The 26,366-nt window shown below is 49.6% G+C and overlaps 1 protein-coding gene across 1 annotated transcript in view; it reads right to left on the reverse strand.

The window, feature by feature from the left end:
- Nucleotides 1-26,366, reverse strand: part of GRIK4 (glutamate ionotropic receptor kainate type subunit 4) — a 122,119-nt gene that overhangs the window by 33,013 nt on the left and 62,740 nt on the right. The window contains exons 5-9 of the mRNA XM_066334950.1: nucleotides 22,520-22,698; nucleotides 19,019-19,072; nucleotides 8,000-8,161; nucleotides 2,747-2,899; nucleotides 1,718-1,822 (exon numbers count right to left, since the gene is read on the reverse strand). Of these exons, the coding sequence (XP_066191047.1) occupies nucleotides 1,718-1,822; nucleotides 2,747-2,899; nucleotides 8,000-8,161; nucleotides 19,019-19,072; nucleotides 22,520-22,698 (653 nt within the window). The remainder of the gene's footprint in view (nucleotides 1-1,717; nucleotides 1,823-2,746; nucleotides 2,900-7,999; nucleotides 8,162-19,018; nucleotides 19,073-22,519; nucleotides 22,699-26,366) is intronic.

The following is a 26,366-nucleotide window of genomic DNA, read 5'->3' on the forward strand; positions in this document are numbered from 1 at the left end:
CACTTCTGTTCAGAGGGTGATGGGTTTGGGAGAGGATTAAAAGGGCATTGATGCTGTGAGAGATCTCTGTGGGGAAAATGCCATCCCCGTGCCCCCTGCTCACTCAGAGAAAGGCAGCATCAAAGCCAAGCTGTCACTTGACAGGTAAGAACTGGCAGGTAACATCCTTGCCAAGGCTGAAATCCACTGCTGCCAGGCCAGGAGAGGGTTCCTGGTGCCAAAATGCTCTGTTGGTGAGGGCAGGATACAATAGCTTTTGTTCTCTGCCAGCATTGAGAAGTGGCAATCTCTGAGAAAAGGGCAGCAGGGAAACAAGACAGATTAAACTTTTTTTTTTTTTTTTTTTTTTTTTTTTTTTTTTCCTCTCCTGGTAAGGTTTGGTTTTACCAGCAAATTCCCGGGATTTGTGTCGTATAATCTCAGTCAGTCTGATATCCTCAACTTCAGCTCAAACCACAAAATATGGCTTGGGCAGGAAGTGTGAGATGAGGAAATACCACTCAAATTAATGATTTTAATGAAATCTGCTCGGTGTTCTGTGGGCAGAGGAAAGCTGTGAGGAACCTACGAGCGCTGAGATAAAAAGTAAATGAGTGTGAGCTGAGCAAACCTGTTAGAGAGGAGCCATAAACCAAGAGTGAAATGAGCTTGGGCTCCACAGGGGAGAGATGATGGGGAGCTCCTCACAGGGGCTTGCCCCATTTGCTTTCCATCCCAGAAACAGTTTGAAAAGGTTCACAGCACCTATTTTTCTCCCCCATTTCATAGAAAATTCTCCCATTTCCGTCCCATCCAAATAATTTTAAGCAAATGCAGCCACAAGCTTAAGAACTAAAGGCTCATGAGGGTGAGCTTGCAGCTGGCACAGACTCCCTGCCCTGAATTAGCCCCTGTGACAGGCCAGAGACTGGCTCTGCCATCGCCCCCTCCAGCACCTGATAGATTCAGACAAATCCAAATTATCCTCAGGCACGTTCCTGATGAAATCAAACAGTTTGAGTTCGCCAGCCAGGGCTCAGCCAGAGCTGAGGCGACACCCCAAACACCCTGAGCACCTCAGGGGGCAAACGAGGCGGGTCCACAGCCCCTTTTGGTTGGAGGCTGAGAATTTCAGGCTTCCTGTTCTAAAAGGCACTGACCCTCAAGCAAAACACTGCATTTGACCTGAGGTCATTGGAACAGGATCCCAAAACTGAGTGGACAGCACTGGGGTTGTGGAGTTTGAATGATCTTACAGGGTGAAAAAATTAGGATTTAAGATTTTAGTATATAGTAATGTATATGGGGCAATATGGAGGATTTAGGGTATTGTCTAAGTCCTTCTTCACCTTTTCCTTCTTGGTTTTGGGTATTTTCTTCTAATTGGGTGAGAAAGGTCTGCATTGCAGCCTTGGGCGGTCAATTACTGGGTCAAAAGCATAAATAATATGGGTGTCACCTCTTTATCGGGTGATCAGCACTTAAATAACCTCGGGAAGAGTTAGAGACACCTCCATTTTCTGCCTTGCCAGTTAGAGCTCACGACTCCTGAGGCTGTAGCACAGATAAGGATTAATAAACTCTGAGTCCGAACACGAGAAAACTGCGACTCCCGTGTAAAAATCCTGGCTCTAACATGAAGAAAAGATAAGAAACCCACATCTTTTGGTCCTCAGAGCATCCCCCTGAGCCAGGGACACCCAGGACACGCTGCCAGCCCTCCCCTGGCTGCTCTCACCTGCCGGAAGCCGCCCCGTGTGTGCTGCAGGATTTTCAGGGCGTAGTTGGAGCGTTGGCCTTTGCTGTTGAATTCGATGTGGCCGGTGAGACCTTCCAATTCTACCTGTCCAAGAGAGACTCAGTTACAGCGCCCAGCGAGGCTGCCCCACCCCAGAACCACCCCAGAGACACGAGGGACGGCCCCACACACCCCACACGCCCAGAAGGTGCAGCAATGCAACCTTTTAATCTCAACCTGAGTATTTCTGGAGTCTGGATAGAGGAGAAAAGACACGCAGAGGAGGAGGGAATCAGCAGCACGAGGTGCAGGAATCCTCAGATTTCTTTGCTTTGGATAAATCAGCTCCACACCCCCTCACTGCCTCCCTCCATCCCAAGGCTCAGACCACTGTGTCTCCAAGCAGCAGAGCTATGGGGAGCTGGAGGATTTTGTTGTCCCTGGCTAAAGGTGAGGTTTAAACCAATAGGCCAAAGTGGAAAAATGCTCTGATTCAGCTGAGGTCTCCTATGGGGGTAAAAAAACCCCAAAAAACTTATAAATAAAAAACTCTTTTAAAATGTCCTTGTCTCATTTACACCCAAACAGCCTCAGAAACCTGCTCCTGCTGCATGGTCACCTCAGCTCTGAGGAGCCACAAACTCCAACTATTTCCCAAGGATGGAATTTCAGAGTGTTCTCATGCCAGATTTAGGCTTGTTTGGTTCCAGAAATGGCAATTTTGGGTTCAAAGGAGCCCAAACCCATAGGGGAACTCGCATCTTGCCCCTGACCTCTGAGCAACTGTACTGTGTGATCTCGTATCAACTGAAGTCAGAGCTCAAATCGCTTAGAAACAATTATACTTTAAAAAAAAAAAATAAAATTTAAAAATTGAATTCCAGCTTTTCTGCAGCAAAGCCTGAAACAGGAAGAGTTTCATGTCCTTCCAAGGCCGGTGACAACCCAAACCCTCAGATCTCTTTTTTTTCACTCCCTTCAAAGAGCCCTGCTGCTGGCAGCGAGGAGCAGCCCTCAGCCCCCTCTCACCATTCTCAGGTAGTTCATGAGGCTGGTGCCGTGCTGCCAGATCTGTGCGGAGCCGCAGGACAGCGGCTTGACGCCGATCTCCTGGCTGCGGTTCAGCTCCTGCACCGCCGTCACCACGGCGTACACGGCGTCGAACAGCAGCGCCGAGGACAGCTGGGGAGGGACAGGCAGGGAAAAGTCAGGGGTTTAGGGCGAAATGCAAGATGTAACCAGCAGTTTGTGTTCTATTAAAAGCAGGTGGAGCGGTATCAGGATGATTCAGGACATGCAGAAGTCCCGATTTCTTCAGAGGGTTTATAGCGAAGTTTGTTGAAAGGCAGAGTCTTTTTATGCAGTGTTTGGGTACAATGAAGAGCATTGGTCCTTTAGGGCTCCACCTTTTTGTAAATATCTCTGCCAGCAAACAAGTTGGAGAAACACCAGGAGTCAGGAGGACAGGATCTACAAGGTTGTTTTGGGTTCCTCCCTGTGATTTCTCAGGCCAGACTGAGAGAGTTCTGTCCTTGGTTTTCCCACAGGCTTCAGGATTCCGCCTGGAGCCTAAAAATCCATGTTCTGACACTGTCAGTTCCCACAGGGCAGCGTTCTTTATCCCTTCCAGGAGCCATCCTCCCTCCAGGGGCATCTGCTGTTCATGGGCCAGCCAGGCTCACTGCAGGGCTCAGACAATTCCAGCAGCCCACTGGGACAGGCTCCACCCAGGGGGAGGAGCCCAGCATTCCCCCCTGGATCAGCCCTGGGGTTCAGAAGCCCAGCACAGCCTGTCTGCACTGGATTCCCAGAGGAGACCAGACCCAGCTCAGCACCACTGGAGCTTCAGAGGGAAACTCCACCCTGGGACAGGATCATTGCTCCAACAGACCCACATCTGTCACTGCAGGAGGGCTGGGCTGGGCTGACACCAACACCCTGAACAACAACAGGGGTCAGGGCGTGTGCTGACTCTGGCAGTGGGTTTATTTTGTACTACTGCATTTTTATTTTATTTTTCCTGGTGAAGAATTGTTATTCCTATTCTCACATCTTTGCCTGAGAGACCCTTAATTTCAAAATTATAATAATTCAGAGGGAGGGGGTTTCCATTCTCCATTTCAAGGGAGGCTCCTGCCTTCCTTAGTAGACAGCTGTATTTTCAAACCAGGGCAATCAGCTTGGAACACAAAAATCGTCCTGCTGCGCCTCAGAGCTGGAGGGTGTTCTCTGCACAGCCTGGGGTCGCTGGGATGCCCTCTGTGCAGGCTGGTTTCATCCATCACTGTCATCTCTCTATCTCTGCTCGTCCCTGTTCCTTCCCAATCCTTCCTATCTCAGTTTCTGCAGTTATCCTTTCCTAATCAGGGGAGGTTTTTCAGCGTTTTGGTGGCTCTGGTCAATCTGCTGGCCAGGGGCAATGCTCCTGAGAGAAGGAGGAATTTCCAGGGGGAATTGCTCCTGAGATCCACTGCCTGGTCCTACAGAAGAAAACTCGACTGTGACGTTTCAGCCATCATGGGCAGCCTTTTCTGACCCCTTCTCTGACAGGCAGACCCACAAGGAAGGAGGTTTTGCTGGATCTGCTTGTTCAGCAGCCAAATCCTGCCTTTCACATCCCACAGCAATCATCCATCCCTCACTACAACCTCCAGTTCCTGCTGGAACAGCACTGCTGAGGGAATGTCCAAAGTGACAGAGCTCCTCCCCTCTCCTACTCACCTTGGCTTTGGCTGCCTTTGCCCAGGATTTTTGGCCACCAAGTCTCACAGAGCCCGCTTCTCACCTGTGCACAGCAGTTTCCATGGCTTTGGGCTCGTTACCAGTCAGCTATTTTCTCCCTCGTGCTCACTGTTGCGACTGAGATTTCAGTTTTAATTACCGTCACCTCCTGACTCTGCTGGAATTAAGCTGTTGCAGCTCATTACTATCAAAGATGCATTTTCCTCATGGATACTTCCAAGAGCATCCTCTTCCCATCCCAGCTCCTGGCAGAGGGTTCAGTCTCCAGCCTGGGGCTGCTTTCCCCACCTTCTCCTGGCTGTGGTTTCTGCATCCTCTCCTCCTCCCAGAGCCTGACCAGGTTTATTCTCTGCTGCCAGTGGCCCTGCAGGGGCAATCTCACCCAGCTCAGTGATCCCAACAAACCCTGGGCTTTGCTAATTTGGAGTTAACCCTGCTTGATCTTACTCAGGCCAGTGGTGAGACCTCACTGACCACGTTGGTGTGGGATCAGACACCCGAAAAGAAGCACAAAACCCTCCAAACCTACAAGTCATCCTAAATTAAAAGGCAGGGTTCCAGCCCGATGCCATCAAAACCCCAAACACCAGCTCTGACAACACCAGGGCCCTTTCACTCCTCCAACCTGCTAATGCTGACCTAAATATTCCCCTCCTGGAAAACCTTTTCCAGAATTCTTCAAGAAGCTGATAAATCCTTCTCCTCACCTTTCTTTTATCCCTTCAATATAAATTCTTTTCCTGACAGGGCTGCTCCAGCCTGTCCTGTCCTCTGCCCCTGTTCCATGAAGCTCTTTCCATGCACTCAGCTTTAATTATGAACCTCATCCCATTCAGGTTACAGGATGTCACACCCAATTAGCAATTCCTCTCCTGAATCAGGAACCATATTAACATCAGGTGGACAAATGAAACTCTTATCAGACCAAACACAACCCCCGCGAACCCAAATTTTCCCCCTTTTCCTACCAAATCAGAATATTGGCCCAGCATTTTTAATTTTCTCCTGCTGGGTTTCCATTTCCATTTTCCCTGAGCAGTTAATCCCTTATTAGCTGGTGAGCAAGAGACTTGTAGATCTCAGTGAAGCATTTGACATTATTGATTGGAATGTTTTACTCCTGAACTCTGGAAAATTCATTAGGATTTCTGCCAGTGCCCTTTATGATTTCAAGCAATTTAAGTATTGGGGAGAGTGTGGAGATACACGGGATCAAGTCCTCGTGGCATGGAATAGGAATTCCTTCCCTGCAGCCTGGCTTTGCATGGAACAGATGTAAACCACAAAGTTTTGAGATCATAACCTTCAGCAAAGGAGTGAAAAGAGACCTTTGCAGTGTCCTCCAGGCAGATCCAGCCAGAGGGATCTGTTGCTGCCCTCCTGGATGTTCCTCAACTCTCCCCATGTCACTATAAAAACCTCTCACTCCTTCCACATCCTCATTTTGAACCACAGCTTTGTCCCTCTGTCACAAACAAGCCAATTTGTCTGCTAACAAATTGATTCTCTCCCTCGCCTGCACAGTCTGATTTGTGCAGAGCCCTGGTGGTTTTCTGTCCCTCTGCAATATCAGAGCTCCACGGAAAATCCACGGGGCTTGGGGGACTTCCCTCAAACCCCAAAGCCAAATTCTTGACAATTCTTGACACTGAAACATGAACAGGTTTGGCTGCTCTGCGTTTTGCCACGTGGGGTTTTTTTTTGCTTCCTTCCCTAGAACATTATCAGCTGTATCTTTGCCCCCAAACCCAACACGGGGAATTAAAACCATTAAAACCCTGTGAAATAGACTTTGCAATCTGGATTTTATTCAATGACATAAACACTTAATTACAAACATCTGTTTTAGCCTAAATTCTAATTACCAAATCTAGCCATCTGTAATTTGAATGATTTTCTCTGATTTCCTTTCTTTGCAATGTGATTAATGAGAATGGCATTAGAGCAGGCAGCTCCCTCCTCCTTTGTCAGATGCTTCCTCAGCTCCAGCAAGAATGCCCTGGGATTTCTGCAGCTCACAGGAAACCTCCCTCCTGTCACTTCCAGCTGTTGAGCTTCCTTTCCTCTCTTTAGGATGAGTTATCCCACTCCTTCCCAGGCCTGGAAAGAGAAGCTCTAACACAGAGAGATGCTCCCTGCCAGATTTCCAACAGCAGAGGCAGAAAGGTCCTGGATTCACCTCACAGACAAAAGAAACTCTGCTTGAGAATATTTCACCTCTGCCCTGTAACTTCCCTACCCTCAAATCCTTTTCCCATCACCTGGGATGTGGCATCTTGAAGAATTCCAGCCCCCCCCCCAGGCATCATCATCTCACATCCTCCCACCCACAGCTTTTGCTGGATGCTCAAGACAAGGCAGGGTAAGAACCTAAAATGAGAATTTTCATTTCCCCATCGCACCTGCTGCTGGCTCCTGCTGTCTCCTGTTTGCACTAGCAGGAGGAAATTTGTTTTTAATGTCTCTCGACAGCCCCTGCAATCCAAAAAGGATCTTCCTGGTAGAAATCCTGTGGAGACTGAACAGGGCAAGCTGCTTACAGCTGCCTCTGGGTGGGAGGGAGAGCAGGATGGTCCCAGGCACATAAGCTCAAGTCAAGCCAAAGGATGTGGACACAAAGGGCAAAAATCTCCTTATTTTGCCTCTTTATGATCCCTTTGTGGTGACAATAAGGAGGTTTTCAGCAGCTCAGCTCGTCAAGGGGGCTCTGAGTTCATAAAAATCCATGCAAAGGGTTCAGCTGATGATATTTTCCTCTCTCTCTCTCCCCTCCTGCAGCTGCAGCTGTGATGTGGCAAATCTGCTTTGCAAGCTCTCCCAGTGGTGGAGAATCCCTGGGGAATACTCCAGTGCTGATGTGCACACTCCTCAGGGAGATGCTGGAGCACAGCACAGCCCCTCGGCATCTGCCTGACCCCTGTGCCATCTGCAGCCACAGTCCCCCTTCCACCAGACATTTTCCTGGAGTTTCAACACACAGGGATAAACTTCACGAGGGGAAAATACGAATCTGAGCTGCATCATCCCCTGCACCCACAGAGAAATACAATCCCAGTCAAGGTTAGGCTTGGATTTAGAGCTGTGCTCCCAGTCCAGCACAGAGAAGCTCTGCACCCCAAGGTGCTTTGGGCAGCTCTGACTTTCAGGGTCGTTTTGGTATTTTCACATTGGGAGACTCCTCTGTAAATCACAGATTGACAGCTCGAGTCCTCTCCTACCTACTTAATAAAAATGTTCTGCTCTGGCTCTTCCTTCCCATTCCTAGACCAGCATCTCCCCACAAAATCCAATCTGAGCTACAACAGCAGCCTGGGGATATCCCTGAGCCCTTTAGCACAAGATTGAATAGGATTAAATAATTCAATTATTGAATAATTTAAATAACTTTCAAAAATTTATTTGAGCCTAGAGTTTATACCCCTGCATTGCTCAGGACCATCCTGAAGCTCTTCCCACAAGGATTATTTTTTTTTTTCCCCATGGTTTATCACAGCTCCCAGCTCAGGGAGGTGCTGGGAGATGGGAATGGACTTTACTTACTGCTGGCCCAGTAAAAGGAGCGTGGTCACAATTCTCCTGCCAGGACTGGTTGAGGCTCTGCACAAACTCTTGGAAGAAGGCGTGAGACTGGTTGAAAATGGAGAATCCCAGGATGTTGACTCTGTCGTCCAGCAGGCTGTCCAGGCGCTGCAGGGAAAACTCCTACAGCAGCCCAAGAGATGGAATGGGATTAGAGGGGAAAACAGGCACTGAAAGCTTCAAACCCACTCAGTGCCCTGGGAGATCCTGGATGTGACACCCATCCAGCTGTTGGAAGGGAGAGCCGGGGTTTTAGCCAGGATTTGACTCAGGGTGCTGCTCACCTCAGGCTTTTAATGAAGATATCGCCCAAGTCCAACACTTCATTGTCCATATTCCACAAAAAACCACCCAAAACCCTTCAAAGAGGGTGTCGCTCGCCTGCTGAGTGAAGCTACTCGAGCATCACATCCGGTTTGGTGACACCAAGTTTCAACTGTTAAATTAAATCAGTTCTTTCCCACAGGAGGAGGAACAGAATTCTACCTAATCCTAAAAAAACCCAACCCTGCACTGCTCCTTTCTGCTGCCAGGTACCAGGAGGAGATGCCACCCAAAAACCCTGGGGAGGTTTGGAGGGTGACTTGACTGTGGGTTTTGGAGCTGGGAGCCTCCTCTGGCATTTCTGCAAGTGGTAAGAAGTACAAAACCAACTACATAGAAAATAATTAAAGCAAAACCAGAGGGCTCGTTTTTGCTCCTCACGTCCATGGAAGCAGCTACACAACAAAGCCTGAGGAAGAGTCCAGCCTTCCTTGTCCTATTAGCAGGGAATAACGGCACTTTCCTCACTAATTTCTCTTCTGCTAATTGCTGAAGTGGAGTGAGAAGGTGGGAGTGACAGTTTCAGCAATTACTGGATGCCCATTGCAGCTACAGACATCCCTGAGCTCCTTGGGGGACGAGATTCCAGCAAGTCGAGCCACTTTTTCTCTTTGCTGGGCACGCAGGAGCAATTCCCGTAAATCTCCCAAACATGGGGACTGACAACACTCTTCCAGCCCAGCCAAAACCCATGGGAATGTGATCGAACCCAGGATGAAGCACGTTTTCCGACACGCCGCCAGGTGAACGTCGGGTAAAACATGAAATTGCCCGTGAGCTATTGATTTGTTTGAATGATACCGTGGCCCTGCCTCGCTGACAGGTGATCCATCCACCCAGGGCATCCTGTCAGCCCCAGCGAGCAGGGCAGATGGCTAACGAGGAGCTGGGCTGGAGGAGACGCTGGCTGCAGGCAGAGCAGCAGGAAGGATGTTCAACCCCTGTAAAATCCTCTCTCCCCGCAGCCAGAGCCTCCAGGCGAATCCTGCAGGGCACCAGGCAAAGAGCTGCCCCACTGCCCTCTTGGAGTCGGGATATCCAGGAGGAAAATGAGATGTTTTGTTCAAAATCCAAAAGTTTCATCTCGTGCCAGCTCGCCCCCAGCCTCAGGGCAGCTGAAATCGGTGCCTTTGTTTATTTATTGTGCCTTTTCTCCCCTGAAAACACTTCCAAGCTTTTGAAGTGGAGCGTTTTGTTATGGTCTGATCTTTAAATAAGCAATTACTGGATGAGGGAATGAAATGGTCTCACTTCACGTGGGGAAACTGAGGCAGGAGTGAGGTTCACCCCGGCCAGGCACAGCCACAGGGCTGAACCCACGGGTCCTGCTGCCCTGGCTGTGCCATGGTCAGAACCAACCCCTGAAGGGATCTTTTCCCACTTTCCCTGGGTAAATTCAGGACTCTCTGCCTGCAAAACCACCACGGCCAGACCCCGACAGGCTCCTGAGCCAGGAATTTCCTCTGGTTCAAACATCACCAGCAGCTTTGCCCAGCTCCCATCACCACTGGCTGCTTCGTGCAAGATTTGGCCTTTTCCTACATCCAACCCTCTCCGTATCCATTTTCCCAGGCAAACCTCCAGCTGCAGAAAACCCGTTTCTGTGGCTGTCACCTCAGTGACACGCAGGGGTGGCATGGCCTGGACACAACCCCTTCCACCCACTGCTCCCCGTCCCTTCCCTCTGCTCCAGCTCCAATCTTTGGCCATTAAGTGTCTTTCCATGATTTGAGCACAGGAGCAGCCAGCAGAGCCGGGTCAGGAGGAAATGAGCCGTGAGCTGCCTATGCAATGAGATGGAGATAAACCACCCCAGGGGGACACACTTCATTTGCAGTGGGATAAGAGAGATTTGGTAAGGTCAGGCTTTGCTGCAGAGGGTAAAGGGGTGAGAGCATCCTGATACTCCTCGAGCTGCCAGCTCAGCTTCTGTCCCCTTTTTTTTTTTTTTTTTTAATATTTTTGGGGTTTTGTTTTTTCTTTTCCTTTTCACACACTCATTCGCCACGCTTGACATTTCCAAACCCACGTTTTGCAAACAAAACCTCATTTGCTATGTGAGACCTGCACTTCTCAGCTGATTTCCCACCCGTCCTGCCCTCCTCCCACGCTGCAAGAGGCAACCACAGGCAGGACAAGGGGTGGAAAACCCCTGATCTCAGGGGTGTTTTCAGGTGGAGAGCCAAGGATTTCTCTCTGAGATGCAGTGAACTTGATTCCTACACAAAAATTTCCCAGCTGCCTTTTTCTCCTCCTGGAGTTACTCTCCCTTTTCCTCAGTGCTGGCTGGAGCTTCTGCAGGTTCCAAGATTCTCAGTGCAATAAGAACAAAGAGGAGAATAACTCTGACACCCTCTTTGAGAGGGGACTCCAAGCCTCTTCCACTTGTGCAAACACAGCTTTGTAACCACAGGCCTTCAGAAAATGCCACCAAAAAGATGGGTGCAAACAGCAGCTCCCACTTTTCCTCCCACTGTTTTTTTGGGGGTTTTTTTATCCCTCTCCCTGCATTGGAGGAATTTCAATAACTACCCAAAACTTGGTCTCAATTTCAGTCCAATGTGAGGTACAGAGAAGACCACCAGGAATCACGCCAAGGTGAATTTCAGGGACATAAATCCTGCCTGTCTGAGTTCCTCCCCCTCTTTCCAGTCTTGTTTTTTTTTTAAAACACCCACCACATGTCAATATTCTGTTTCAAGAGAGCTCAGTTAAAAAAAAAAAAAAAATACAAACCACAAAAAACAAATTAGACCCGGAGGATCTGCAGCCAAAATTAATGAACTTTTTTACAGAAAGACAAAAATCCCCAGGCCTTGCTGCCATCACAGCAAATTCAGCAGCAGGCACCAGCAGGCAATTACGGTGTAGATTTTCTGACTGCTACTACAGGGCTGCAACCACGGAATGTGTGCTGTTAAATAACAACACTTAGCAATTCCGTGGCATGCTATATTTTTCCGAGTGCTAGGCACACATTAGCTAATTGAATTCCACGGGGTTCCCTGGGAGACGGCGCTGGAGGAGTTATTAGAGGATGAAGTCACTCCCTGGATCTCTGCGCCGCTCCACCTGCGCTCTCACTTCACAGCAGCACACAAAGCCTCTGGAATGACCCCAGCACTGAGGTCACTGGGAGGATCTCGTTAATAAAAGGCACAGAGCTGAGCTCTGCCCATCCCAAAGCCGTGAGATTGGGTTTTCTGGCGTGGCTGGGTGTGAGCTGTGAGCAGATCTGCAGGATGCGGTCCCCGTTCCGTTAGGGATGTAAAGCCATCAGGAATGAGTGTGGTACTCACTGCAGGTCTTGGATGGAGCATCAGCTGATCCTGACCAGGATTCTGCACCCACAAGCCCTCTCCCATCTCAGCTGGCTCCTGCAGCACCCGCGGGTTTGGCAGGGAATTCACAGAATCCCAGAATCAATCCCAGAATCACAAGGCTGGAAGAGCTCCAAGATCATCAAGTCCAACACAACCCTGACACCTCAACTCAACCCTGGCACTGAGTGCCACATCCAGTCTTCTTTTAAACTACTTTTTTTTTTTAATTTATTTAATTGTCCCTCCTGCCCGGCCTGTGTCACTCTGGGACACCCCAGCAGTGACACGCTGCTCCTCTCACTGGCACTGGCTCAGTGTGGGACATCCCAGCTGCCTTGCCCCAGGGGAAATTGGAATTATTATGCCCAGAATGCAGAGGAGGAAACTGAGGTGCAGAGTGAGAAACATGAATGAGATTTGTACCTGGCAGCACGACTCTTAGAAACACAGGATCATGGAATGCTCTGGGTTGGAAGGGGCATTAAGCAGCATCTCATTCCACCCTGACACCTTCCACCATCCCAGGCTGCTCCAAGCCTCATCCAGCCTGGCCTTGGACGCTTCCACGGCCTCTCTGGGCACCCTGGGCCTCCCCACCCTCACAGGGAACAATTCCCAATATCCCATCTAAATTTACCTTTCTTCACCTTAAAACCATTTCCCCTTTCCCTATCACCCATGGTGGTGTAAAAATCCCTCTCCAGGTCACATTTAGGCACTAGGAAGTGCTCTAAGTCTCTCCAAAGACTCTCTTCTCCAGGCTGAGCAGCCCAAAAGAGATATGGGTTAAAAACCTGCCTTACAACACAAAACATCACAGCCAGCATTCATCCATCAGCCTCTCGCTAATGGGGCTTCATCCCAAACCTGCAGCTAAGCAATCAGCTCCTAGGCTAAAGCAAACCCCAGGAATTATGTCCAGTTCCTCCCTCACCACTGGCTCCACTGCTTCCTGAGAAGATTGGCTGGAGATTCAGCATGGGAAGAGCCAGCCCAGCAGGAAATTACCCATGTCACAGCAGCCTGCCTGATTAAAAAAGGGTTTGTTAAAGCATGGAGCCCTGCCATGCTGGGATGTCCCTCCAGAGAGTGGCTCCTGGTGATTTTTCCCCCTGCAGCAGCCCCTGCACTGCTCAGCACTGCAGCAGCTCCTGAGCAGCATCGATTTTGCCAGTGATGCTGTTCTGCAGCCCGTGTGTAAAACTCGATCCTTATCTCAGCTTTAATAACCCAGAGCAGCAGGGAGGCAGTGGGCAGTGCCTGCAGGATGGGGACAGCCTAAAGAGGGGCTCCTTTCCCTGCCAGGGACACCCAGAGCTCCTCCCAAGCCTCTGGAAGGAGCAGGGTTTGCTCAATTCAGGCTGCACCAACAGCAAGGTGCCCACTCCATCCCTCCTCTCCCCCTTGCACACACACACACAGTTTTATCTTCCTCTCCTAATCACTGCAAGGACTTCATTGGATTTGTGGATCTGCTGATTAACAGGCTCCAAAACAGCCTCCAGCACCGTGCTCAGCAGGAGAAAGTCCCTGCTGTAAACTGAGCAGAGACTGCACTGACCTCGCTCCCCTCCGGCCCCTCTGACAGCACCAAAAGCTGATTTACACCAGCCCAGGACACTCTGTGCTGTTCCTTCTCCTTTTTTATGTGGGATGGAGAACACTGGGCCAAGGTTTCCATTTCTCTATTAAACCCTCACTCTGGCAAAACCTCCTTTTCTCTATTAAACCCTCACTCTGGCAAAACCTCCTTTTCTCTATTAAACCCTCACTCTGGCAAAACCTCCTTGTCCAGAGTGTTTGGTGCTTCAAAAAGCTCTCCAAACCCAGAGTGCAACGCCCATCCTGAGATTTCTTGGCAGCTTTTGTGCAAGAGCCAAACCTGCAGTGCCAGCTCAGCACAGCCCTGGTGACATCGCCAGTGTGTGTCATTAATCACCATTTTAGGGTTAATGAAGTACCCCAGGGCAGGTTCTTTGAGGAAACAGAACCTCTCCTCCTCAAGTCATGGAAGACAGAACTAAAACACTGAACCTAAAAGGAGTTTGACCCTGCAATGGTCACTTCTTCACTCTCCAGCATCAATTTTTTTCCCCCAAAATCACCAAATCTCCTCAGTTAGAGGTGGAGAAAATTCCTTCCTTGTCTTCTCTGCATCCTGCCGCCCTCAGAGCCGAGCTGCCAAGGCAGTAAATCATCCCAAAGCTCTGCTCAGAACACATTTATTTGTTTACTCAAGTGGACAATATTATGTTAAGTGCTTTCTATGGTTTTCCTGAAAGGCTCCATTTATTTATAAACTATCGACGGAGTCAATAAGTTTCTAATGGGCCACATGTAAAAATCAATTTCTCTAGGAGGGAAAAAAAAGTGGCAAAAAAGTCATCACAGCAACAATTTGAGTAAGTGGATGAGGTAGATCTACTCAAGGCAATGCTACGTGGCCACTCAGGTGGGGAAAGAAGTTGTGACCTCACTGAGCTCAGGGACAAGTTAGGGGAACCATATTTCTATCTGTAATTGGATTTCTCGTCCAAAAAAAGCATCACTGTGCCTTGAACCGCCTCGTGCAAAGCCAGCTGTTAAATTCTGGAGGCTGTTCTTCAAACAAGAGCACTTTTAGGAAGATACACTGCCCAAACTACAACTTCTCTGCGGGGAGCCTGAGATTTGGAGAGAGACAAATCCACAAAGAGGTCAAGTGCTAAATGTTGGGACTGAAAAAAGACAAAAAAAGGAGGAGGAAGCAGGGCAGAGGGAAAAAAAGAGATTTACCCTCACCTCAGAGAGTGTATCTGAGAGAATGATTTATCCAAAAATTTGGAATCTGGTCAGAAAGTAAAGAAGACTCAGGCAGCAAAAGGCAGGGAGGCACAGTCAGTGCTTTGTCTAAACCCTCCTTCCCTCATGCTAACCAGAATGAGGAGAAATTGCTTTGGCAGCCTTGCAAAAACCCGATTTGTTTGCCCTGCTACCACATGCCACTGAAAATATGATCCATAAATCCCGGCAGTGATCGGGGCTCTCCAGAACACTCCGCATCAGCTGCTGGGAATCGGGAGGGCTGGCGGGGCTGAGAGGGGACATTTGTCACAGGGTAACCAGAGGCTGTGCCTGCCTCACCTGGGCAAGGCACAGGGAGGTGCCCCTGGCTGCAGGAAGGTCAAACACCACGGACTGTGCTGGAGTTCATGGTGAAACACAAGATTATTTCACCAAAAAAATGGAATTCATAAAACCTGAGCCCTGGGCAAAGCTCACCTGTGCTGGAGCTCATGGTGAAACAGAAGATTATTTCACCCAAAAAATGGAATTCATAAAACCTGGGCAAAGCCTAATCTGTAGTTCCCTGTCCCTCTGCTTGATTTGACATCATCCTTCCCTTCCAAGGGATGTCACCCTGCTGTCAAGGTACAGCAGAGACGTGTGACACTCTGGGGGATTTGGACACCAATTTCCCCTCCAGTTCCAGTTCCAGGCTGGCAATTCAGCTTTGAAAAAACCTCGTCCTGTATGAAGACCTCTTTATAAATCACCAAACAAAGAAGAGAAAACAGGAAACAAGGCAAAAGAAAAAAAAACCAACCCCAAACTGATTTATCTGGTCCGTGGGAGTTGAACACGGCAGCTGTTTTATCAGCAGCAACACCTGCACACAATTTTGTCAGGGAACAAAACTGCACCCAGTGAATTGCTCTGCCTGACTTAAGGCGCTGGGAAACCTCCTTTCCACCTTCCCCCTTCACAGGAATAATTTTAATTGCTTCAATTATTCCCATCTAATCGCCTTGACAAATATTTTGAAATTTAAACCCAGCCTGAGGTCTGGACGTTATTAAAAAAAAAAAACAACAACAAAAAAACCCCAAAAAAAACCCACCAAAAAAAGACAAACTAAACAGAGAAGGGAAAAAAAAAAAAAAAAAAAAAAAAAAAAAAAAAAAAAAAAAAAAAAAAAAGACAAAACCCAACAAGCTACAGAGAATTAACAAGCTAAAAGAATTAATTGCAGCGTAGGGGTTTGGAGGCATCCAACACCCCTCCTACTCTGTGCTGCTGATTTCAGGGATTTCCAGTGCTGGAAGGAACAATTTCTTCAATGCACAACAGTCTGTTTGCAATGGGTTTTTTACTATTATTATTATTGTTATTATTATTATTATTATTATTATTATTATTATGCCCATCATTGCCCCCCTCACATGGCCGTGAGCTCTGTGGAGACCCAGCCCTGGCAGGGAGAAGGGAAGAGATGATGAGCATCTCTGAGACCACCCCAGCAACCTCCTCAGGGAATTCCATCTCTCCCAAAAACCCCAAAGCAAGGGAATCATCACCACGTGGAGATGCCAGGAAAAAAACTTGGCTTGGATGGAGATTATTATTTTTTGCCAGGGGATGGAGGACAGGAGAGCAGCCAGGAGTGCCCCAAACGCAGCTGATGGATGTGGAGAAGACAAATGCACCAGACCTGAGAGTTCCAGTAGGACTCCTGCAAAATTTGCCAGGCTGCTGCTGCTGCTGCTGACAAAAACGGGTCCCTGGAGTTGGCTGAAGGAGGCTGATAATGAATTTGCACGCAGGAAAGGAGCCTGTGGATATTTTTACATTTACATTTTTGCCTCTGCTCCCATGGAAATCCATCGGGGGCTGAGGGTTCAGCCTCATCTGCTCCACTGGGAGAGCCCTGGTGCCATTCCCTGCGGCCACCAGGCTGGGACAGGGGGGCCCTCACCCCCAAAACTCCCCTCCTGTGCCCCAGCACACAGAGAATTCCCTCCTGGAACACTCACAGAGAGCAGAGCTGCGCCACGCCACGAGCTGTCGGCTGGGATGTGCTTATTAAATAAAATTAATGCTAAAAGACAGAAACAGAACTCCCCTCTAGAGCTGCAGGGCAGGTGTTTAATTCAGCATTTTATCCTATTTTCTCCTCTTTTTTTTTCTTTTTTGCCTGAGATATTTTTCCATCTGCAAGCAGCTCAGTGCTCTACAGACTCTCTGTTCCCTTTCCTGATGGGTTCTCTCTCCATTTAAGCCATCTTTCTGCTTGCTCCCCTTGACAGTAGTTCTCTGTGATTTTATCTTTTCTATTAGGCAGTGATTGCAGAACCTCAGAGGGTTCATTAGGAGCTTGATAATCCCTCCAGATTTATGAGCCTAAATTGCTCACTCCCATCTCCAATCCCCATTTAAATATTACTAATTTCCTTAAACATCTCTTCCATCTGCCCAGGTTTTGTCTGATGTCACCTTTCCATAATGATCCCTGCCAAAAATCCAGTTAGTTCTGCTAAGGGCTGGGCTTTTGGACAAAGTGCTAAAATAACCTGGATAAACAGATTAATACCCTGAGAGAGTGAATGGCAACAAAACTCATTTCTTTCTCACCTGCCACGGCTGCATTCCACGAGATGAATGGGACTGAAAGGCAAATTTCACCTCCAGCAAATGCTTAATCACACTCGTGCTCAGGGCAGGGGGTGGAGATGGGAGCTTCATTTTGGGGATGTTTCTGTTGTCTGAGCAGCATCCCTGGGCTGAGCTGGTGGTGTGCAGCTGGAAATCCCTCCCAGTGTGCCCAGCCCTGCTCTGTGGGACTGGGAATGGGGTGGGGAGGGCAAGTGGAAGAGGAGAAGCTGTTGGGAGCACTGGGAATCCTTCCTGGCGGTGGGAATGGCTGGGTCTGGCGTTGTCCCTCAGCAGCTCTGCCGGTGACACTGGGACTTGGGGCACAAACCACAACCCCCCAGGCTCCATCCCTGCCTGACCCCGGCAGGAACATCCCCTCCTCTGCCTGTCCTGCCCGTTCCATGGGGATGAACAGGATCAGTGAGGTTTGTCCTGCTGGACTGACCTGTGGATTGAGCACCGAGCAGGAACCCCAGTGCTGTCCAGCCAGGAGCCTCGTGGCCTTTCCATTCCTGGCGTTTCTCTCTCTCTGACACCTCCTTCCCCTTATCCCTTCTCCATTCTGTGCCCCAATTGCTCCCAACCCCTCCATTTCCCTCTCCCCCTGCTCCTCTGCACTCCAGCTCCCCAGCCCACACGTTTGGCTCCGTCCCCTCCCGTCTGTCTGCCACCCAAACACAAAGTGTGATTCAGCTCCGGCTTCCCTGCCAGAAATATTAATAGCAATTAGAGAACGGGAGAATCACTTGGGCTGGGAGGCACCTCTCCACTGAGTCCCTCAGGTTTCCAGCAGCCCCACAGCAGCGCTGCCAGCCGGGTTCCTGCTCTGCTGCTGGCACCTCCCTCACGTCCCACGGCAGCCCTGCAGATGTTCCTCTGTTTATTTTGGATTTCCTCCACTGGTGTCTCAGCACACTGCTCCTTGTTCAGCCCAGACCTGAGGGGTTTAACCACACTGTGTCCCCATTAATGTCATTCTTGGCCATTAAGTCAATTTTTCTGGAGGTATCCCGTGCCCTCAACATTTATGGGATCATCCTTGCTTTGTCTCAGGGAGCAGCAGGAGGAGGGCACAGGGCTGTGGTGCCTTCCAGGTGCTCATCCCTGGCCTCTTCCAACACAGGGAAACCTCTGAGGGGAGGTGACAACACCAGCATAACCCCCACAAATCAGGAAAATCAGGACAATCAGGAAAATTTGGACAATCAGGAACGACCCATCTGCTGGAGCTTCCCAAGGACCTGCACATCCCATTGCACCAGCTCCTGTCACAATGTCCACAATTCCTGCCTTTGCAAAAACCATTTTCCGCCTTTAAAGACCTTCCCAGATCTGCAGGAATGATGCCTGAAGATTTTTTTATCCTTTTTTTAATATATTTTTCATATATTTATAGCCTCACAGATTTTTAACATGCAGTTGTAGAGTTTCTAGTAATTTTCCTGCCCTTTTCTCACATTTTAGAACAATATGCCAACCCTTCCTAACACATTCTTTGAAAATTCTGGTTAGTCTGATTTTAACAACAGGAATTTCTAATGAGGACATCTTGTTTTGCACCAGAATTTAAGAGACATAACAAGAAGCAGAACAACTCCAAGGGGCAGACCCAAGGGTGGGTTGCTGGGGCAACTGGCCTCTTGTTGGATGTACCTGTTAGATGAACTAATTAATTAACCTGATAAAAAAATTGCAGAAATCCAACACCACGCGTGCACAGGAAGCTTTTGTTAAAGAAATACTTTTGGAATTATTAATCTTGATTATTGTTTGGACAGGTTTTTGCCTTGTAATTCCAGGCTGCAGGTGACATCCCTGCCTGGCACACGTGCTGTGCCCAAGGATCCCACGGGTCAGGGGGATCAGCTCCCATTAAAATGACTCCCCACTCAGGCAGGAAAAGCTGGGGAAAACTCCTTACCAGATTAGTGAAGATATAGGTGTAATAGGCAGATGCCATCCCCAGTTCAGCTGCCTGCGAAGGAGAGCAAAAAAAAAAGAGATTAAAGCAGAGCCTGACAATCTCCAATCTCCACTCCAGCAAGGCAGAGCCAGGGCCACATTTTGCTTTTTCCAGCTTATCTCTCCCTGCAGGAAGGGAGGGTGGCACCCAGCAGCTCGACTGGACCTGGGAAATTAAAGTCTGGGGAAGCAATTTTTCAGCTGAGCCTACCTGAGGTCTCCTGCCCACGACAGCCCTGACAAAACACCTGCACAGAGAGAAATGAGCCCTGAGAGCATCCCTGCTCTGCCCACGGCATTCCCAGACGGAATTCAGGGATTTCTGCATGCTGCAGGCATCCATCCAAGGGCTAACGCCAAGGAAGACGCCTGTGGAAAGCAGAAGTTTTGAACCCCTGACAGACCCCAAGGGTCCATAGGGACACTGTAAAGGTGAGGTGGGTCCTGCATCCCCAGTCCTGAGAGCTCCAGGACCTTGGGATGAGGAATTCCATGATCTTTTTGCAGGAAAATAAGGATTTCTGCTCTGTGTGTTGATGCTGCTTTGATCCTGTTTTGGGCCATAATGAGGGAAAAGAGCAGCTGAGAGCTCCAGACTTGTTCCTTCCATCACAAACGCCACAACGGAGAGAGAAAGGCCGGAAAAGCTCTTGGGAGTTACAGGAAAAGGACAGTCAAGCCCCTGGTGGTTTTCCAGCTTTATTAGTCAGATTTGGGCTCAAATTCCACAAATTAATGAGCATGGATGAGACCCAGTAACTCAGCCTGCACTCCAGAACTGAGACAGGGCTGTGCTGGCCACAGAAATAGAAGAAAACAGGACAAAACTGTCCAGGGATGCAGAGAGAAGGACACAGAATTTTCCATGGGGATGATCTGTTCTAGAGATCACAGAGCAGATAACTGAAGCCCTTTCCCAAAATCCTCACTACACAAGGAGCTGGTTGTGGGAACAGATGCTCAGGAAAGTGGGGCATTAATCTGCAGATGCTCCTGGAAGCCTCTGTTCCACTGCCAAGCACAGCTGGTCTCAAATCAAGCTTCCAGACCCTGGCAAAGAGGTTTTCCCAGCAGTCCAGACCACACAGAGGGATGGGAGGCAAGGAGGGAAGGACCAAAGGCAGCGCCTCCTGGTGTGAGTCCCTTTTTATCCCTCCCAGACGTTGTGACAACAGAAAGTGAGGGAAGGAAAGATGGAGAGAGGCAGCTTGGATTGCACATTTCCCTTTTCCTGCCTGTTTTTTACCTCTTCCTGTGCAAACCTGAGGCTGCCACCACTGCTGGTGGCTCAGGCCTGGCTGTGCCCAGCCCTCTGGCTGCACATTGTCACCCTGTCCCTGGCACAGGTGGCACAGCAGACACAAAGCTGTTTGCTCCAAGGATTCCCCTGAACCCAGAGGAGCCCGCCTCATTTTTCACCCCCTCCACAGCAAAACTTGGGGCATCAATTCCCAGTCCTCATCCCTTCCTGGGGACAGTGACAGTGCCAGCTCTCCCCATGACCCACTTTGAGGTCAGCGTTTGGTCTCAAGGGCGGAAAATCAAGGTGAGCAGCGAAGCCTGAGAGCGCCTCTGCCATGCCTTCAGCTGGCCCTGGCAGCTGGGAGAGGGACAGGCTGGGCATCTGGGAATCATCCATGTGTCTCCAGCCCATCTGTGGAGGGGGAGGGATGAGAGAAACTCTGAATTGCTCTCTCTGTGCAGGGCTGCTCTCCTGGGACAGACCCACAGAGCGTTTTCCCTGCTGCTGCTGCCCCCTGGGACAGGACGTGGCTTCACCTGATGCTCAGCACCACCATCCCATCAATAAAACACTTCCCAGCCTCACAAGGTGCAAGATCAGGAGCTCTTCACTTATCGCCCTCCATTCCTACAGTCCTCCAGCTGGAAGAACTGGGTTTTACTGGCAATTTCTGACGTTTCTCAGTGGTGGCAGAAGGAGGCTGGAGCTGGGCAGGGAGATGTGGGTGCCTGGAGAGAGCTGCTGGGAGCCTGTGGGAGGCCACTATAGCAACAGAGAAGGGGGACAGCCCTCAGCAGCCAGGCAGCCACAGGGGAAAAAGGGGAAAAAAAAAAACAACAAACCACAACCCCCCCACTCTGAGTAGACAACCCCAAAAAATTCCCCCAAACTGTCTATTTGGAAATGAAAATTGCACGTAGTGGAATAAAAAAAAAATCTTATAGAGGGGAGAGAGGAACGATAAAAACATCCCTGCTGGATGTCCTCAGGGATAAATCTGACACGGGCAAGGCCTTTGGATGACACATTCCATCGTGATCAAACAGCCAGGGCAGTGTGGAATGCCTGCACCAGCCAGGGGATCCCAGGGACTGGATCCTGCCTCCCTTCAGGAATGTGCTTCTTCTTCCCTCCAGGACGGGGGAAAACTCTGCTCCATCTGGAGCCACTGCTCAGTTTTGAAGCAGGCTATCGAAAAAGTGCTAGAAACTGCAGCCAGAGACCATTTCAAAATAAACAGGATTAAAATAAAATCTCGGTTAATAAGATAATAAAAACAAAAGGAAGGAAAAAGTTAAAGAGATAATGGGAGGGGGAAATAGAAGGCACAGGAGGCATTTCAGTGAGCTGAGCAGCCCTTCACAGCTCTTTGATGGCAACAGCACTTGTGGAGAGCAAACACGTCCCCTCAGAGCAATTAAACCATCACTTGCACAGACACAGCCCTGGAAATTCCAGCAGTGGCAATTCCCCTCTGGGCAGAGCCCATTCCCGGAGCTGCTGTGAGAATTTTCATATTTCAATGTATTTTAGGCTGCCACACAGGATGTACCCAGCAGTTTGTGTCCCATCACCAGCTGTCCAAACCAGCTGGGGCCGTGTTCTTTATCCCCTCCAGGCCCCATCCTCCCTCCAGGGGTATCTGCTGTTCATGGGCCAGCCAGGCTCACTGCAGGGCTCAGACAATTCCAGCAGCCCACTGGGACAGGCTCCACCCAGGGGGAGGAGCCCAGCATTCCCCCCTGGATCAGCCCTGGGGCTCAGAACCCCAGCACAGCCTGTCTGCACTGGATTCCCAGAGGAGACCAGACCCAGCTCAGCACCACTGGAGCTTCAGAGGGAAACTCCACCCTGGGACAGGATCATTGCTCCAACAGACCCACATCTGTCACTGCAGGAGGGCTGGGCTGGGCTGACACCAACACCCTGAACAACAACAGGGGTCAGGGCGTGTTCTGACTCTGGCAGTGGGTTTATTTTCCACGACTGCATTTTTATTTTAATTCTCTTAGTAAAGAATTGTTATTCCTATTCCCACATCTTTGCCTGAGAGCCCCTTAATTCCAAAATTATAATAATTCAGAGGGAATTCCATTCTCCATTTCAAGGGAGGCTCCTGCCTTCCTTAGCAGACTTTCCAAACCAAGACACGACACCCCCCAGCAGCTGGCTGGGGAGGAGCAGCAGCACCCTGAGGGATACGGGATGGACACTGACCTTCTGCAGGATGGTGTGGGACATGGAGGCGTTGGCATGGACGATGATGGTGGCTGTCTTGTCATCTCGGATCTCCTTCAGGAGCGGGGTGGGGTCCCGGCTGTCATCCAGCATCCGCACCGACAGCGTGTCCTTGGAAATGAGGAACTGCCGCAGCAGCTTCTCCAGGTTTAAAAGGCCTTTGGAGAAAAGAGAGGAAAAAGAACAGATCCCTTTTAATCTGAGGCTTGGTTCTCCCACGGAACACAGTGATCCGTGGCAGGATGCATTCCTGAAGTTCTGAGTCTGTGCACTGCAAAGGAAAGGATTTGGGGCTCAGTTCTGGGTCCAGCAGGGAATGAGAAAGGGAGTTATCCCAGCTGCTCCCCAGAAAAAGAAAATGGGAAGGATTTAGGACTCATTGCTTGGTCCAGAAGGGAAGGAAAAGTGATGGAGCTACTCCAGCTCTTCTCCAAGCAAAGAAAGTGGCCCCAAAATCCTCTTGGGAAGAGATAAGACCTTCAATACCAGGTCCAAACAAGGTCTCCATTATCTCCCTCCATGTGAGATTGCTCTGGTTACTGGAGGATTATTCCTCCCCATCAGCCTTTGCATTTCCAGCTCTCAAACTGAGTGCCCAGGAAGGTGCAGCTTTTTTTTGGAGATCTTGGAGCACCTCTGATGGGAAGCTGCTCTCTTCCAAGGGGATGAGAAGCTCTGCTGAGACTTGGAGGTCACTGCAAAAACACAACACTAAAAAACTGTGACAAAAAATGAGGATGGGCACGTCAAGGGCTCCTTCCAACACAGCTGCCTTGAAGCCTAATAAGATGTCAAAACTCCCGCTGCAGATTTTGTTAGTCAAGAAAGCAGCTTTGATAGAGCCTCTCTGCTCTCCAGCTGCTGAGTTTCATCAAGAAATAACCTCCTGCCAAGTTTGATTGATCAGAGGGACCAGCAGATGGAATCATCAGCAAGACGCAGACAGCACAGCCACACACCCCATCCCCACATGAGGACAGCCCCAAAAGAGGGGGAAAGCTGAGCTGGAGAAACTATCAGCAGGATCACATCCCAGCCGGCAGAGAGGCAAATTAACCCTCAAGTCAGAGTTTTACTCCCATGCTGACCTATTTCTGACTGCACGAATGCACTCATTGCCCAGCAGGGCAGGAGGCAGGGAAGGGACACAGCGGGACGGGATCAGTGCTGGAGCTCTGCTCTTAAGGACTCCCAGCACTTCACAAGGTAACAAAGCAGAGCAGGAAAAGGGACACATCCAAGATGAGGAGCCTCTCGTTCACAGGGAGAGGCTGAAAGCACTCTGAGTTTGCCCTGAGCTCCTGACAGTGCCCTTGCCTCTCGCCTCCTCTCTGGGTACAGGGAGGAACACAGCAAGGGGTGATAAAAACAACTGTGCCAGGACTTTTCTGGGTCACATCAGCTTCTTTTTCTTCCTCACCAAGCAGAGAACTCACTCTGCTTACAGCACACAAGGACCTCACCTGAGAACTTCTTCTGCCTTCTAACCCAAGTGAACAGTGCATTTTACCTAAGCCCTCCATTTGACCCTTGAGGATGTGGAAAGGTTCATTTTCACCTCATTCCACATCTGCAGGGGTCCAGACAGGCAAGTTACAGCCCTGACTCTACCAAGTTTACTCTCAGCTCATCCCAGCGAACTCTGCTGCTGTGAAACCCAGGAAAACTTTTCTAAAGCTCATCAGGCGCAGAGAGGAAGAAGTAGAACCAGGGAAAAAAAAAAAAAAAAAAAAAAAAAGAAAAAGGAGTCATTTCATCTCCACCTTCAGCTCGAGGAAATTATCATTTCCAGCACGTTAGATCCTACCTGTAGCCTCATCAAACCTCCTGCTTTCAGCTGCTCTGGCTGTGTGCAGGGAAGTCTCTATTGTGTGCAGAGATTCCCCTTTGTTTGATGCGAGAGGATGTGAGCCTCTTGCTGCTGCTGCTGCTGCCAGACTGGCACTTCAGAGGGATGTGAACCCCAGCAAAGGCTTTGCAGACTCCTCCTGGCACCTTTGAAGTACTAAAGTGGTGACAGAGAGGCTGCACCAGGCACCTGCTGCCTGAACACTCCCGTGGGGAGCTCTGAGAGGGGCTCAGGCTGGCCTGTGGCAACTCCTGACCTTGATTATTTGATTTTTCCTCGTGCAAACATCCGGAGCTGGCAGGAGCAGCCCCGCTCCTGAGCTCTCAGCACCAGAGTTCTTCCTGGGAAGGAGGAAAGGCAGGAGCTGGAGGTCTCCTGGAGTGTCACATCCCTGTTTAGTGCTCCTGCAGGGCTGCCGCTGGACAGGGATGGTTGGGAAGAGAACATTCCCATCGTCCAGCCTCGCTTTTAATCCCAACACTGTTGCTTCAAACATCTCTCTGGGTGTTTGAATTAAAACAAAACAAAAAATTAAAGAAGGATCAAGGATGTGCACATCCTCAGTGTCACTGGGTGTTACTCCCTCCCCTCTGACAATCAGAGAAGCTCCTAAAAAGTCCATGCCACTCCTCTGTTTGCCTTTTTGGGTTAAGATTTCTGTGGAACCACACAAAACCTTCCAGAGCAGTTCCCAAACCAGCCAATTCTTCAACATCCTCGAGAAACTGAGTCAGATCCTTTCATTCTAGCCACCAAACCGAGTCGCACAGATCCCATTCCATTCGTGGCATTACATTTTACATTCCCCACGGCGTCACACTTCGGCTGCCCCAAGTTCTTTGGCTTTAAGTCATTTTCTGCTTCTAGAGGGGGAAATCACAGCCAGTCCCCAGAGGAAGGATGTGACAGGATGAGTGTGGCAGGGTAGGGCCCAGGGGTCCCATCACACAGCCTTGCGCTTAAACCAAAGCAGCTCCAGCTTGTCCCTCCTGGGATCCAAATAATAACATCCCTCAAAACAGCATTTCCTCACTGATGAGCAGGCAGCTCTTATGCTCCCCTCGGCTGCCTCAAGGGAACCTTCCAAAAGCCTGAAATGCCTCCAGTTAGTTGTTTAAGGACTGTGCTTAAGAGCAGTACATGTTCTAAGGGAAAATCAGGGTTTGTGCTGCTACACGAAGCTCAATTAAGCCTTGTCTGTGCTCTGTTACAGTCAGGGCATGTCGGGCTTCGAGCCTGGCTCAGATCAGGTCCTCGCTGAGCACAAAGAGCTAGGTGGATGAAAGGCTCCTGTCCCACTGCTTCTCTGGGTCTGGGAAGGACTCAGCACATCTTAAATATTGAGTTATCCAGCGGCACCAGAGCGAAATAAATTGGATTGCTTCAGGTAAGAGGGTTTGATCCAGCTAAATAAAAATCATATTAATCATGTTAATCCCAGTGGGAGACACCTGGCCCAGGAGTGGGGAGCAGGGCAGGGGTGCAGAGCCCTGAGCCTCCTGCACGGCAGCTGAGAAAAAGCTAATTATCTTTGCTTCCCTTCTTGCTCGAGGTGAAGGTGAGACAATGAAAAATTCCAGCACTGGGAGTGATGTGGGAGACCATTTGCATGATTTTAATTGCATCATTTTGAGCAGAGGGCCTTTCCTGGGGTAAATGTGAGCAGTGCTCACTGGAGGTGATTTACTGACTCACCTCAGCCCAGTGCCTGCAGCCCTCAGGGCACAGAGAGCACAGAGAGAAGGTAAAGACACTCCTGTTCCTTGTGTCCCTGGGCAGGAAGCTTCCCACACCGGGGAAGTTTTCTCAGAGATAAATGGGAATAATGCTGCCTTTCCTTCACCTGCAGAATTCAGAGAGCAGCGTTCCCAAAGCTCTCCCTGCACCCACCTGCCTTTCCAAAGCCCCTCTTCCAGCGGGTTTGTCTGGCAAATTCCAGAGCTGATGGATCTGGCACGGGGCAGTGCAAGCAGAGCT

This window comes from Sylvia atricapilla, chromosome 23 (genome assembly GCF_009819655.1).
Source record: "Sylvia atricapilla isolate bSylAtr1 chromosome 23, bSylAtr1.pri, whole genome shotgun sequence".
NCBI classification, from domain to species: Eukaryota; Metazoa; Chordata; class Aves; order Passeriformes; family Sylviidae; genus Sylvia; species Sylvia atricapilla.